At 35.7% G+C, this 14,701-nt stretch overlaps 1 protein-coding gene across 1 annotated transcript in view; it reads right to left on the bottom strand.

Moving 5' to 3' along the window:
* Nucleotides 1-14,701, bottom strand: part of SPOPL (speckle type BTB/POZ protein like) — a 38,449-nt gene that overhangs the window by 6,503 nt on the left and 17,245 nt on the right. Inside the window, exons 2-9 of the mRNA XM_050900199.1 lie at nt 14,015-14,149; nt 13,736-13,857; nt 13,322-13,473; nt 9,195-9,322; nt 4,415-4,592; nt 4,265-4,320; nt 2,474-2,596; nt 57-199 (exon numbers count right to left, since the gene is read on the bottom strand). Coding sequence (XP_050756156.1) covers nt 57-199; nt 2,474-2,596; nt 4,265-4,320; nt 4,415-4,592; nt 9,195-9,322; nt 13,322-13,473; nt 13,736-13,857; nt 14,015-14,092 — 980 coding nt within the window. The 5' untranslated portion in view covers nt 14,093-14,149. The remainder of the gene's footprint in view (nt 1-56; nt 200-2,473; nt 2,597-4,264; nt 4,321-4,414; nt 4,593-9,194; nt 9,323-13,321; nt 13,474-13,735; nt 13,858-14,014; nt 14,150-14,701) is intronic.

Here is a 14,701-nt window from a genome sequence, read left to right as displayed (position 1 = left end):
AAAGGTACACAAAGCATAAATACAAATATATTTAGAGTCTCATAAATATTACTTGCCTGTTAATAAAGTCTATTGCTTGTGCTTTTAACTGTTCAGCGCTGTGCAAATCTGCGAGGATAAGAATGTCAGCAACATTTTCTACCGAGAGGTTACTACAGAGTGCTTCCTCACACATGACCTTCAGCCGTTCCAGTGCATACTGATAAAAGAAAAAACTACACTAATCATTCTTCAAACTCATTCTTTCTACCGTTATCGCTACAGTTTTTAAGACAGTTCCAGTCATGAAAATGCTTGGTGCCTCCCAAGCTTAACATCAAACCGTTTCCAAACAGGTAATTCAAAATTCCATATGCTGCATTGAAGAGTCCTCAAATGGTAAGACATGCCTTAGGTTTGACACAAACTGATCAAATGCTTCACTGGAAGAACTTTTATTAAAATGACAAAAATAATTCATTCAGAAGTTTTCGTTTTCCTTCAGTTTGCTCTCAGAAGAGCAAGGAACAGACACAGGCCCTATCAAAGTCATCATTACACAGGTTTACATCTCAAAGCAAGGGGCAAGAAATTATACAACGGGAAGTTTCATGAAACTGTCCAAGGGAAAATACATTAGCCTGTTTCAAACTAGCTTGTTCCAAATTTAGCCCCGCCCTCATCTCAATTTCTTAATTTCTTCCATACCTTTGACACAGCCTACCAGAAAATTGATGTAAAATGACTGCATTCTCATATTATATTTTGCAGGCATAAACTGTGCTTCTTTTTTGAAGGATGTCATAGTCTGAACAGGTTTCATTCAGCTGTATACATTTCTATTGAGATCTTACCCAGCCCATTTAGTTTAGCACCCTTTAGATACAGTTTTCAAGTCTGAAAAGAATTTCAGACATATAAGTGGCATATATTCAAGGTGCCATTCATACATTTGTATTAGCAACTGTTCTATGCAATGAAGAAATGCCACTTAAGAAAAGTCAAATTATTAGGCTAACCTCTATGTTTCTATACCTATGCGTTTTTACTTCCATTTTATTACTATAGTACTCCTCAGGATACCTCTGTTTAGAGTAAATAAGTATCAGTTACAACAAATCTGTAGGTACTAGGTAATACAGCAGTGTAATGCCTTTGGTAATATGCAGAACACTCATTTTTAGATTATTATTTCACATTCAGAAGGAATAGCAGAAAGTTTCTAGCAGTAAGTTTCTAGCAGTTTTTAACTGTTACAAAAAGCTATGGGGACCTCCTAGCTCACCGTCTGTATCTCCTGGTATTGCAGACAATCACAAAACTGTACCTTATAATATTCTCTACCTTTATCAATTATGCCCTAAATAAAGGCCAGCATTCATAAAATAACACCATTTCACCTTCCTGCCTGGGTGTACCAAAACTTGACAAAACACCATCAAGTTTTGGAAGATGAGATGCTGGCAATGAGAGGTGAAAAGAATACGAGTGGTAAGTCACCAAAGCCAGGGCAGTGCCAGGTCAAGAGATTTTTTAATAAATAGAGCACATTAAGTTGCCAGAAAAAATTTATAATTGTTTCTTGAAATTAACTATTGGGATGACTTGTATTATCTTAAATGACTTATATTAGGATTGATTATGAAAACAGGCAGCTTTCACCACTAATGTTTTATGGATATGATTGCACAACCAATTCAGAAATTGCAAAGGTAATTTAAGAAATTGCCATACTCTCAGCTGAGAGTGAAAGAGTTTCAGATTACACACACTGAAGTGAATATTTTCTGGATTCTAAACTACTTATGCCTCCTCAGGGAAAGACAACTGTGTGTCCTCTGAGGATAGCTAAATAAAATTTCAACTCAAGCTGTAAAGCAGTGGGAAAACACACAAGGTATTGGGTCAAGTTTTTAAAGTTAGAAAACTGTAAATTATGATATGAAAAGGAATACTCTCACCTTAATTGCTGTGCTGCTATAAGTCCCTTCATCTCAAAAATCATAGTAGAAAAAGTATTTCACAGAGAGACAATTTAAAGAGTAGACAAGATCCCAATACAGAAGAGATGAAAGATTAGAACTATTATGTTCGTAGGGAAGACAAAAAGATGAAAGTTCTGAAGTAGCAGTATTTTAGGGAGCACAGTTAATTCAAACACTTGTATAAATCCTCTTCAAGAATACAAAGATCTAGGGTCATTTTATTCAAGACCAATTTTCCAAATCATATTAGTCTCCAATTTCTAAAAAAATTTGGATAGTAAATATAATTAATACCTGAAACACTTCTGGTCAAGAAAGATTTATCAGCCTTCTACTGTTAAAAAATAGTCTATTCTTTCCCATCTTTCTCCATTTCTGATGAGATCTGTTTCTCATTTTAAAAAAAAAATCAAAATATATACCAATCCGAAAAAAGATTTTTTTTTTTTTTTAGAAGAACATTCCACAAGCAAACATCAGGTTTGAGAACTCAGGAGTCAATTACTTACTTTGTCTGCAGCTGCCAACAAATTGTCAGCCATTTTTTCAAGGTTTGGTGCTTTTCCTGTGTAAATGAATCTCATCATTTCTTTAAAAACTTCAGGGTCTACATCGTTTATTTCTACACGATTCTGGTAAAGAAGAAGAATCAATAAAAGCCTCTGGAATTTAGCTACAACTTTAAAGTGAACATATCAAATATCATCTGCATGCACGCTACAAGTTTTCATTTGCCATCCATCACACAAAATCCTGACAAATTTAAGGTAACATTCAACAATATTAAGCAGAAAGTAATCAAAATCAGTAGCTCTTAAAGTCAGGTAGAAATCAGTTGGAAAAGCTTCAGCAACAAAAAGTAATTGCAACTTTTTTTCTAGAAATGTCTAACTCTGGACTCTATTGCACAGGCTGTACATAAAAATCAATGCACAGTTTCAGGAATATTTAAAAGCGCTGCTGAATTTCCAACCTGACAATGATGCGCTTGGAATATCAGAAGTCAGAGCAGCAGGCAGAACAAAGTGAGCCATTTTTGGCTCGACTTAAATTGAGTCAACACAGCCTATGTTTTGTTCTCAGAATCCAAAAAGCAAACAAAGCAGCACATCTAACAGACATCAGGTAGCTGAGGACTGTCCTAATAAGACTGTGGTATTGCATGCTTGACCCCATCCTCTGACAGTATTCCCTATAAGCAACTAACAAAGTAGGAAATTATGTCAAAGATGTAGAAGCAAGCACCAGACTTTTGAATGGAGTACAAAAGTCACAGGCTATCAGCACATGAGATGTACATGTTCTGGTTTCCCATCCACCAAACCACATACAGTATTTAGGAGCAGGGCTGCACTGGAGATTTACTGCTAACATGAAGGCGAAGGCCCCCGGCATGGCACATTACTGAAGCTGTGACATGTCCGGGTTTCTTTCAGTCCAGAAATCTCAATAAAATGCTTCCAATATTCCAATTCTGCCTGTGAAAGGTTCCAGATTGGAGAAGTGCAAGGAAGAAAAATGCCATGTTCGTGAGATTCAATTGTACTACAGCACCATATTCATCTGATGTATTTGTTGACACAAGTGGCATCCTTGCAGCCTCCAAGACTGATGATCATCTATGACAATCCTTTAGCGAGCTGATCAGTTCCTTGCCTTTTCATGGATTTTGCCTATAACCAACCCATTTTAGGTATTCTTCTTCATGAAAGACACAAACAACTCCTTGCTGTGGGAGATATGAAGTGCATAAAAGCAGAAGCAGCTCTCTGCTGATTAAGTAACTATCCATCCAAAACACTTACACAGGTCAAGTGCCTGCAGAAACCGTGAATGAAAAGGAGTGCTTCACTGCCTCAGGGCTTAATTTGAGTCATAATTCACTTGTTTTTTGTGTCCTAGCTACCACATAAAATGTTTTAATACACTATAGCAAAACCTTATTCTAGTCAATCAGCTTATGTGAAGGTATAAACTAAAGCAAAAAGGGGCAGAGATTACTAGGTCAATTACATCAGTAGCTAATGTTAAAAAAACCAAACCCTGATCTAGGGCAGATACAAGTACTTGAAAGAACAAATCTTCCAGAACCTCTCCACAGTCAGCCCTATCTGCTCTTTCTACACAAAGAAACTCCAGCAGAACTCACCAGGAGAGCATTCAGGAGTAGCACCTCCTCCACTCATGCACCATCACGCAGTACTTATCTTCCCCAATTTGCAATACTTCAAGTTTTCTGCAACTTTTCTCTTTTTCACAATGTACAAATATTTACACGTGAAGTTTTCAGTAAAGCTTACCTTTTTGCTTTCCTCCATTTCATGTTCAAACATTGCATTAAAAACTGGAGATCGTGCTGTAGCAAGAAAAGCAAATATTAAATATAATCAAATTTTAAACTTTTAGCAATTTTAATTACAAAATAATAGCAATACAAAAGTAGAAAGTACCTGCAAGGACAGATTTATGAGCTTTGAATTCTTGTCCTCCTACATAAAAACTGCAATCTGTAAATCTTGTTGTTTCCCAGAGATTCCCTAAATCTTCTGCTAGTCGACATTCAGGTACCTTCAAAGTGTTTGTATTAGACTGTCCTGATATATTTACTGAGTCTTGGACCACGCTTACCTAACAGAAAATCACAGCAAGACAACTCCTTCATAACTGAATGCCAATAATAATTAAATTACAGTACCTATTGCTAGAAGTTCAGCAATTGCAAAGCAAAACCAGTGGTGTTTCTGGCATTAGGCCGGAACCATAAACTAATGCTTTACAGTTTACTTTTAAGCAACATAAAACAAATAGAGCTTTACTTAGAGACTATAACATTGTGCATTTATCCAAACAAAACAAAAAGAGCGAGCACAATACCACGTTGCACCCGACAGAAATGCCAAAGTAAATAAGTCAAGGACAGATATGGTTCTTGGGATACCAGCGGGATCAAAAAATAAAAGTTAATCTATCTCTGAAATAGTGTTAACAGTTCAACACTCTTCACACATTTAAGTAAAATATATGTAAAGTATATGTTAAGTAAAATATAAAAAAATATAAAATTCTAAATAGGTCATCGGGATCACAAGGTCACAGAAAAGTTTCATAAGAACAATCCACAGAAATTTTGAATAGGACAATATTCCTAATTTTAATTACAGTAAGTTGATACTTAACCTGCAATGTGATAATGCAAACTAAGTGCAAGTAACATAGTTCCTTCATTATTTCATTTTACTGTGTCCAGCTGAGGCAAGAATCACAAGTGATTGTCTTCCAAATGAGATTAAAAGCCATTATTTTAGAAATATAAGTCAATGAAATACAAGATGTAGTAGGTAAGTAACTTCAATAATGAAATGCATGCTCACAGGATGTAATTTTTGTACAGAACTAGTGACGAAAACTGTGAAATAGGTGCATCTGAAGTGAATATATTGCCATTATTCCCCATGTTTAAGTCTTTCATGCTAGTAGAGAGGACGGTAGCATTCTTGCTTTTTTCAGATATCTTTACATACTAAGTCCTTTTAATCAGAGTGTTGGGAAAACAGAAGAGCTCAGCAGGTTTTACTTCTGTTGTCTGAGAGCACACGCCTGAGAATAAAACCTTCGTAAAGAGCCATACTACAAGATCTTGATCACTGCATCTCCCAAATACAGAATATTAGGATTATATATTAAGAGAAAATGCTGATACTGTTAAGATCAGTGCTTTATTTGATTTCCAGAGGCACAGCATCTGGAACAAATCTGGCATAAAGCAAAAATAGCACAGCTAAGCTTCATAGAAAGTCGGAGCACTGCAAACCAAACTCCAGATCAGAAGAGGAGGATGATCCAATTAAAACAGCAGCTTGGGGATTTGAATCGTTGCCTAATTCCCTGTTTCATCCCATACCCCCTTGTGATTATAAGAAATTCCTTTATGTTCTTCCACTTTTTAAAGGAAAAAAATACCCCGAAGTACTGCGAAATTTCACTTTCACAGTAACACTACGCATTTATAACATTGAAAAAATCTGTAGAGCTATTGTGTACTCTATTTCACAGTTTTCATACACGCAGAGTGATTTCAGGAGATATACATACAAACAAACGGAGTTTTAGCTTAGCAAAGCTAGCCTTCTGTTGCCAAAGGAGAGTACTGCTTCCCCAGAGACTTGACTCAAACTTCATGATCCGAGTTGTCCGCACAGCATCCTCTTGTTAGCTACAGACAGTGCCTAGGAAGGTCATCTACACATGCTTTATGTGTCCTTAAACTGATCTCTGATGTTCCAAGCTTCTATTTCAGAATGGTTTCCAATATATATATTGATAGTCGTGCAACACAATGATTTGCTATGAGCCATCCTTTTAAGATATATACCCGAGCAAAATTTCAGTTCAAGTCTCCTACATCTGAGTGGCCTGGCATGTATTGTCTAGAGATAGTAACAACTTTTAAAAATTCTAATTTTAAAAATTATTAGGGTCTGATATTTCATATCTCACTTGTCCAGATGGTATGCTTAAAATCAAGTGCATTCTCTTTTTTTAATGTATTTAAATCAAGCTGAAATCCAATCAAGTTAATCCCATATAACTATTGAAAACTCATCTTAGGCTAAAAGTGACTGTTCTATGATTGTCTCAACACCTGATACAAATCCTCACTTCAGGCACCTTATAGTTGTGTTTATAAAATCACTCGCAAGAGTGAAGGTATTTCTTCACTAAACTGCAGGATGATGAGAAGATGCCAGAACTAATAGCAAACCACCTATCTTTAATAGCAGTAATCTAGCCAGGATTTCCAGGTACTCCACAAGGTCTGATTTACTTTACTTCTTAGGAAGCTATCCAACATGCAGCTTTCACACGGCACACATACTTTAGTGGCACAGGTCCTGTTTGCATTGCACACCCCCATGTGTAAGGGTATATAGAAATGTATGAACTAGGACTTGTTCAAGTTCTGCATGTGGTGACAGTTAACATGAGTGATACGTATCGTTTTCTTGGTTTTGAATCTGTGGAGGTCTAATAGTAAAGAGGATGTAAGTGATACTCTAGACTACTCTCTCAACATAAGCTAGGTAAGAGAGCTGTGAAACCATTCACTAGGAAAAACGTCCCTGCAGAGAATCTTCTATTCTATTAGCAAATGAAAATACTTGCAAGACTTCAGTAATTTCAGATTATATGGAAAGTGAGAACTGAGCAAAACAGAGATCAGTTTGCTTAAAAAATAAAACTATGAAGTGGTATTTAATCAATAGGTCACCTGTCAGTGGCAACACTAGACTTTGCAAAGTATTTAACCTAACGACCCTTCAGTTTCCAATCCAAGGACATATCCAACTGATCTTAAGAACATCCGGCAACACAGAAGGAATACCTTTGCTGCCAAGGAAGACCAAATAATCCTTCTGCAACCCAACAGGGAGAAAAGAAGAGCCAACCAGCACAGCTGGTACTCAGTGACCTTTACTAAATACCTGCTGTATCTGGTAAGTTTTATCAAGCCAAGTGCAATATAGTTTTAAGAAGTGGTAAGTCAGTCTTCCAACTAGGATACAAGTAGGAAGGCAAACACAGAAATTAGAACTTACAGTTAAGTTTTAAAAGGACAAAAACCTTCAGACTTGTCTATAGAAACAGGTCCTTCAAACAACACCTGTTATTTCTAATGACAGCTGAAGGGCTAGAAGAACACATCAGAATAAGTGAATTTTAAAATTATTTAGGTTTCCAATTTTTTTGCTTTAGCCTGAAACAAGCCAGAATTTATTTTAACATGCTCACTGCGCACAACTAAATGTTGTGCTTCCTTCAGCATTTATAATCAGGGTAGGTCAAACTTCACAAAAGCCACTCACATTAAAATATCGAGAAGTTTTGTAGGAGAAACAGTTATATTTAAATATAACATAGCATATAATATAGCATCAAAATTTAAACAATAATATTCCTCCCTGGAAAATTCAGTATTGTTAAATTATTTTTTTTTTTTAAACAAACTTTACCTCTAAAATTAGACAGTGACCTATTTCCAAAACCAAACACTATTTTTGAGAGCTGTTCATTTACATCAAAGTATTCATTACAAGGAAAACTTAAAATGAGAAAATACTCAAAAGTATCTTTACAGAACCATAAAACACTTGTTACATCCGCTTTTATCACCAAAATAATTGTATTCATAACAAATTTATCATGCAGCTAATTTAACTTGTCTAAGTGAAAATAAGATGCACTATATTTGCAATATCTAGTCTCAGGGGCCACATTTCAATTATTCTTCCTACACAGGATAATGACATATAATTAAACTGTAATCTTGCCAAGACAATTTTACACATTTCCTGTAAATACACAGATCAAAGCAAATTTATTAGCAGTTAGAGCATCTATCATCCTCCTAAGTCACTAATCACTTTATGGCAGCAAAGATAACCAGTCAACGTATATTTAACATAGACTGTACTTACACTGCAACTTTCCCTAGTTTCCATTTTTAACATTGAGTATTTTACTGAATTTTAATATGACAATTTAAGTTACCAACTTAACTGATATTATAAAAGTGACCCGTAATACCCTAAAGTTAGTTAAATTTACACTACAGCTCTCAATAGTAATTCTCAGTATTAAGCAGTCCTATAGGATACCTGCATTTGTTTAGAAAACAAAATGTAACAATTACTATAAAGTGTTTCACTTACTGGAAAGACCCGTTCATTGGTTAAAGCCATCAGTTATGATATCACAGGAATATAGATTCTGACAATTAGTTGTTTGGTTTTTTTTTTTTTTATAATGCGAACCAGCATGTAGACATTTCCTTTTGCTTACCCAGTGAAAAACAATCCTATAATTCCAAATAAAACTTCTTTAAATAAAAGTGACCTTAGTAAAATAGTACTTCTACAGACAGCACGTATCAGCTACCTTTTGCATAAATAATTCTATGGTCGATTCTAATGTAATCCTGGCAGACTCACGGAGAAGCCCAACAGTTCACAAGTGCTCAATTCAGACTTATTCTACACTTCAGTATGCATGTATCAAAAAAGAAAACAAAATACAATGCAGACAAAGCAAGTAAACGCGTATTTTACCATATTTATAGTTAACAGAGGACAACTTTTATAGCACATTACTGTTTAAATCAACATAAACCTCTATTTATTAGAGCAGAAAACATTTTATTTAGAAGTTTACCACTTAAAAACCTATACCCACCTCACAAAATAATGTAAGCTTGTCATCTGGTAGAAGACCATTAGCTTCATCTAGTAAAAAATCTCTTCGGATAAATTTCTTAAAACCCCAGTCCTTGCCTTGCACAAATCGATACGCTCTTTGGCTTTCTGATAAAGAACAGTTATGTACAAATAAAGCAAGTTAAATAAAAATATTAACAAAAAATAACACCTAAGTTCTTTATTAAGGCTAAGTGTTAATCAAAAAATGAATCAACACATTTGGATCATGTGTCACATTTTTAGAAAACCCACAAGTGATTAAAATTTTTTAATGTTATAATAGTGTTATTTTATAAAACACTTCATAGAACTTAGTAGAGCACAATTTGCAATTCAAACCGTATCATCTCCTTAGATGTTATCTTAGGCACCATCCACCAAGAGAGGAGTTTTTCAGTTAATGTTTAAGAATGCCAATGTGTCAAAACGGAAATTGTTCACAGGGAAGTACCATTAAAATGAATTTGTCATCACAAATGCATTCTGACAACACTTCTGCAGTTGTCATAACAATCTGTTTTGACTTCTTCCTGAAATGGAAAATCTTGTTTCACAGGTTGAAATTATTTTGAAATACAGTAAAAGCATTAAAAAAGCAAAACCAAAATAAAAGCTTTCAAGTAATAAACTACTTTTTTGGTCATAAAAAGATATTATTTATATTTACCTTTTAGCCATAGTTATGAGATACTTTTTTTTAATCCATCAGATTTGCCATGACCACACAACCCTTTTTTTCCAGTTCTAATGTTCACAGCCCGCAAAAGGGTTCCTGAGGTCATATTAGTGCAAATACATGTAATTCAGTAAGATTAGCTATTTTACTGGGCAGGTTCACATAAGGTGGCCACTTGTTCCACAAACCGAACCACAGGAAAGAGCACCATATACTTTTACATGGAACTAAAACATGGGAAAGAGGTTATTTGGGAATGGCTTTGAGAATATATGTAGAATAAACCATATTTTGAATTCTATTTAGGAAGATCATTCAAAATGAAGAGAGCAAGAATACTTCTGAAATAAGACTGGGGAGGGGGGGGTTGGATCTCAAGAAGAGTTTGCTAAGGTAGAACTTTCCTTTCATTCCAAAAAAGCTGGGGAAGAAACATCACCATTTCGTTTGCTGTATGGATAGATAGCTTAGCCTTCTGGAGAGCAATTTAGAAGTTTAAGTCATAAGTTTGTTATAAAAGCAAAGTATTTTTCATGAGAGAATCTATTAAAATATCATTCCTTCTAAAACGCCCAAAATAAAGACATCAGGAAAGTCACACTTCTCTACACTAGTTAACTTAGCATCACTGAAACAGAGTTTACCATGTAACACACCGCATACGTTAGAAAATATACATATAAAATACATTGTCCTCACTGCCAATAGCTGGAAAAATGATATTCCTAACAGTTTTTCACTAGAATTAGATCAAGCAAAATGTGTTGTACAGGTTTTAATTGTATTTTTTGAATACAATTAAGAACCACCCAGGAACTGACAATGCAGGAGGTGTCTCTATCCCTCTCACCTTATCACACTCACATATCCAAACAAAAAACCCTTACTGATGCAGAGCACAGAAGCAGAGGGAAATGCACTTACTGAAGTGCAGTGTGGGCTTCGGGGGCAACAGAACAAACGTAGAATACTGTTCACATTTTTAAATCTGTAAGCCAAGGAAGAAAAACTAACAATTTAAAAAATATTGTTTGGCATCTGGATTAGTGTTTTCACACATTTACCAACTTGCCAAAAACTTACAACAAACCTCATGAAATTGAATGAAAAAATAAAATCAGAGAAGTCACATTTAAGCAAGGTTCAAAAATTTCTTCTCTAGATTCAGCCCAATTCTTTATTCTGCAGACTTAGATTTTACTGTTATCAGCAACCAGTGTTAACCCTCTGAAATTAAGTGATCAGTAGTAATTTAAGTATACAAAAGCACAAAAATAAAGCAGTATAAAAGTGTAAATGTATTTTTCTTCTAATAAAGTTAAAATGTTAGTTTGTTACCTATTTTATGCACAGCTTCATCACTTGAAGCAGCAGCCTATGCATGAATTATCAATTTACAAAAGGACATCTGAAGTCAGGCATCATTATATTGTATAAATAAAAACACAGCATCTCCAGAAGCAGATGGTAAATGGCTGGGAAGTCCAACAAATAAGATTTCTGTTGGTAATTTCCCAAAATGAAAAGATGCTTATAATTCCTGTAGTGCCATGTACAGGACAGCTACTATTGCAGAAACTGAAGACATCTACTGATAGGATTTTTGGCTTTTAGCACCTTGTGATTTTTAGCATTTAAAGTAACACCTGGCAAACCATCTTCAGGAGTGCCTCTCTGAAGTGCCCGTAAACTCATGTACACAGCATGGGGAAGAAAGAGGAGGAATTAAGAGTTCTGTGTGCAGCTGCAGGGCTACGATCTCCTTGGCCTCGCAGAGCCATGGTAGGAGAGCTCCCACGATGAGTGCTGCAGCAGAGGGGTACAGGCTCTTTAGGGAGGCCAGGCCAGGAAGGTGAGGCAAGGGAGCTGCCCTTTACATGAGAACGGCAGGAACGTGCAGAGCTCTGCCTTGCGATAGCTGATGAGCCAGCTGAGAGTTTACGGGTCAGGATTAGAGGGCAGGCCAATGTCAGCCATGTTGTGCTCAGTGTCTGCTACAGACCTACTGATCAGGAAGAAATAAGTGACTGGCAATTGGGGTCCTGGCGGACAACAAATGAACAAGAGCCAGCAATGAACTCCTAAGGCAAAAAAGGGCCAGCAGCATCTAGTTAAACAATAGAACAGGTTGCCCAGATAAGTTGTGGAGTCTCCATACTTGGAGATATTCAAAACATGCCAGGTCCCAAGCAAACTGCTCTAGTCGACCCGGCCTTCAGCAGGGGTTTTGGACTAGACAACCTCCAGAGGTCCCTTGCAACCTCAACAACTCTGTGATTCTATGATTATCTCAAAATATTTTTTGATGCGCACACTGCAGTTTCTTTTAATTACACACTCCAATCCAGTACTGGACTGGAAGACTGTCTCAAGCCAAAAGCCATGATCCACCAAATGTATAGAAGTGTAGCTTTGTTCGTATAAGCTCCAGAACCAGGAGGCTTGCAGGGATTGAAGCAACCAACTCCATCAGTGGAAAAGGACAGACAGAGTGAAAAATATACATTTACTTTCCTTCCAGAAAGTCCAACCATTTCATTTTTTGATTTGAAAATCTAAAATCTAAAATCCACTCAGTTTTGTGGATTTACTTTGAAGATTACAAGTGGGCCTAGTTACATAAGGAGAAAGTAGCATGAACTTTGGGTACGAGTACTGGAGAACTATAGATTTTTCCAAGAAATTCACAACTTGCAACAGAACAGATTCTGCAAGATCTCTTAAGTCCTGGAGTAGGACGAAGGAAGAGAAGTAGACAGATTCTTCATATACAGGACTAGCAACAGCACAAACTCAGCACAGACCAGCATTAAATTACACATTTTCATGAGAATTCCAGCTTTCCCAATAAGTGTTTCCAATGAAGGTTGTGCTTATAAGTTTGAAACTAAGAGCCATATATTTTTCATATCAAGAAGGCAATTAAATCACCAATTATTTCAAAGTCTTCTAATTCCTTGGGCACATGGCTCATGTTTTTAAACTGATTACAGCGTAAATCAAACGAAATAGACCAAAACATTGTAAAGGAGTGTCTAAAAAACAACGATGCATGTTTATCCTAATTAACTATGGAAATCAAACACTTACTTCCACTGCAGCTAGAAACAAGCAAATACACCCTTACTAACAGGAAGCAAGAATAATCTGCTAGAAAAGCTAAGCAACAAGAATCTGGAGTGACAGCAGTTAGTAATGCGCTGTAATTTATACTGCTCAGGATAGAACTAATACAGCTCAGTGATCAGAAATGTGTGAAACATGAACAAGACTTTTAATTAAGTTTCTAAAAGGATATTGAAAAAGATATTTTAAAGTTTATCTCAACATTAAATTAAATTCTGTTCTCAACTGAAAAAAACTACAACGCCGATTTTCTTTGGGGTGTTCTTACAAATCCACATGCAAATACATTAAGATTCCCTTACCCATTGCTTTTGTTTCTTCTCTTTTAGCATTCAGCAGGGAAAATTTGAATTTTGCTCTGACTTCACTTTTTGGACAACTGACTAAAAGCAAATATAATGACAGGTAGTCTTTGCTTTCATCATCTAATCCCTTTGGATTCACTCTCAGGCACCTGAAAGAAATGCAGAAATTGTACATTTTTAAATCGTACCCAGAATAAATTCAGAAATATTTTTATAAGATACAATGATACATGCTACCAAAACAAATGTTTCCCTTATGACTGTTGAAACTTTGAAATTAAAACAAATCCGTATCTATAGTAAAACTTCAAGAAATGTCCGAGTTTTAGTATTTATTTGCAACTTAACTTTGCAACCTTTGCCAGTGGAAAAAAACCAAAAAAAGCGCAGTTGCTAGAATAAAGACCTTACCACTTCATTTTGTCATTTGGCCCTGATGAAAAGGTAGAACTCTTTAAAACTTCACCCATTTCTTCTCGGCAAAAACTGAAGTTATTAATGGTCCACATGTAGGAAAATTTTACTACTTTAACCTGAACAAAAGATGTAGAAAATGTCAATAAAATTTAACTTATTATGAAGCATTAACTATGAGAACTAGTTAGACTGTCAGCACAACTCAATTTTAGTTTGGTTTTTTTTTTTAAATTATGACTAGAAAATGAAGCCATTGGAATTTATGTAGATTACCTGTGTGTAACACCAGCTTTCAGCCACAGGTCCACTGGACATCTCCCCAGGAGGAGGTGGGGTGGGAACCCTTGACATTGCCACTTATTGCAGGTTTATAGTATCAAGATAGCAATCCAAACTTCAGTAATTCTCCTAAAAAAAAGTAATTCATATATTTTGTTCACCCTTTTTAAGTGTGGAAAAAAATCCATATTTTGATATCCATATTACTGTGTTTACTAAATGATACATCTGAAAATTAAACTTGAAAAGAGGACAATGGCTTTGCTATTTACACAAGCTAGGTGTCACACATCAATGACCACTTGTACTCAAAATCTGCAGACTGAATCCTCATGCAATACTTCATAAAAGCAAGCGCCTATGCATCATACAATACCACTAACGACTTTTATTTCAACATCACCTTTGCAAATTACCACCTTGATCACTCCAGTCATGTTATAACTTTCTTCAGGATCTTCTCCTTTGATTTGGAGAGTAACTAGGGCCTTATGAGCACTCGGTTATTAGTGCCAATGCATTAATTGTCCACACAGACATAATTCAGCCCTGAAAGAGCAACTAGCCACCTGGGAGCAGAATAGGTTCAAACAGTCCTGGGATTTCTCAAGGGAGGGTAAGAAATTAAACTTGCATTTAAAGGAGTATTTTCTTCACACATCTTTCATGGTTGCCTTGTAT

This window comes from Gymnogyps californianus, chromosome 7 (genome assembly GCF_018139145.2).
Source record: "Gymnogyps californianus isolate 813 chromosome 7, ASM1813914v2, whole genome shotgun sequence".
Taxonomy (NCBI): domain Eukaryota; kingdom Metazoa; phylum Chordata; class Aves; order Accipitriformes; family Cathartidae; genus Gymnogyps; species Gymnogyps californianus.
Note: the sequence above shows the minus strand (reverse complement) of the source record. Positions and strands in the feature narration are given on the sequence as shown.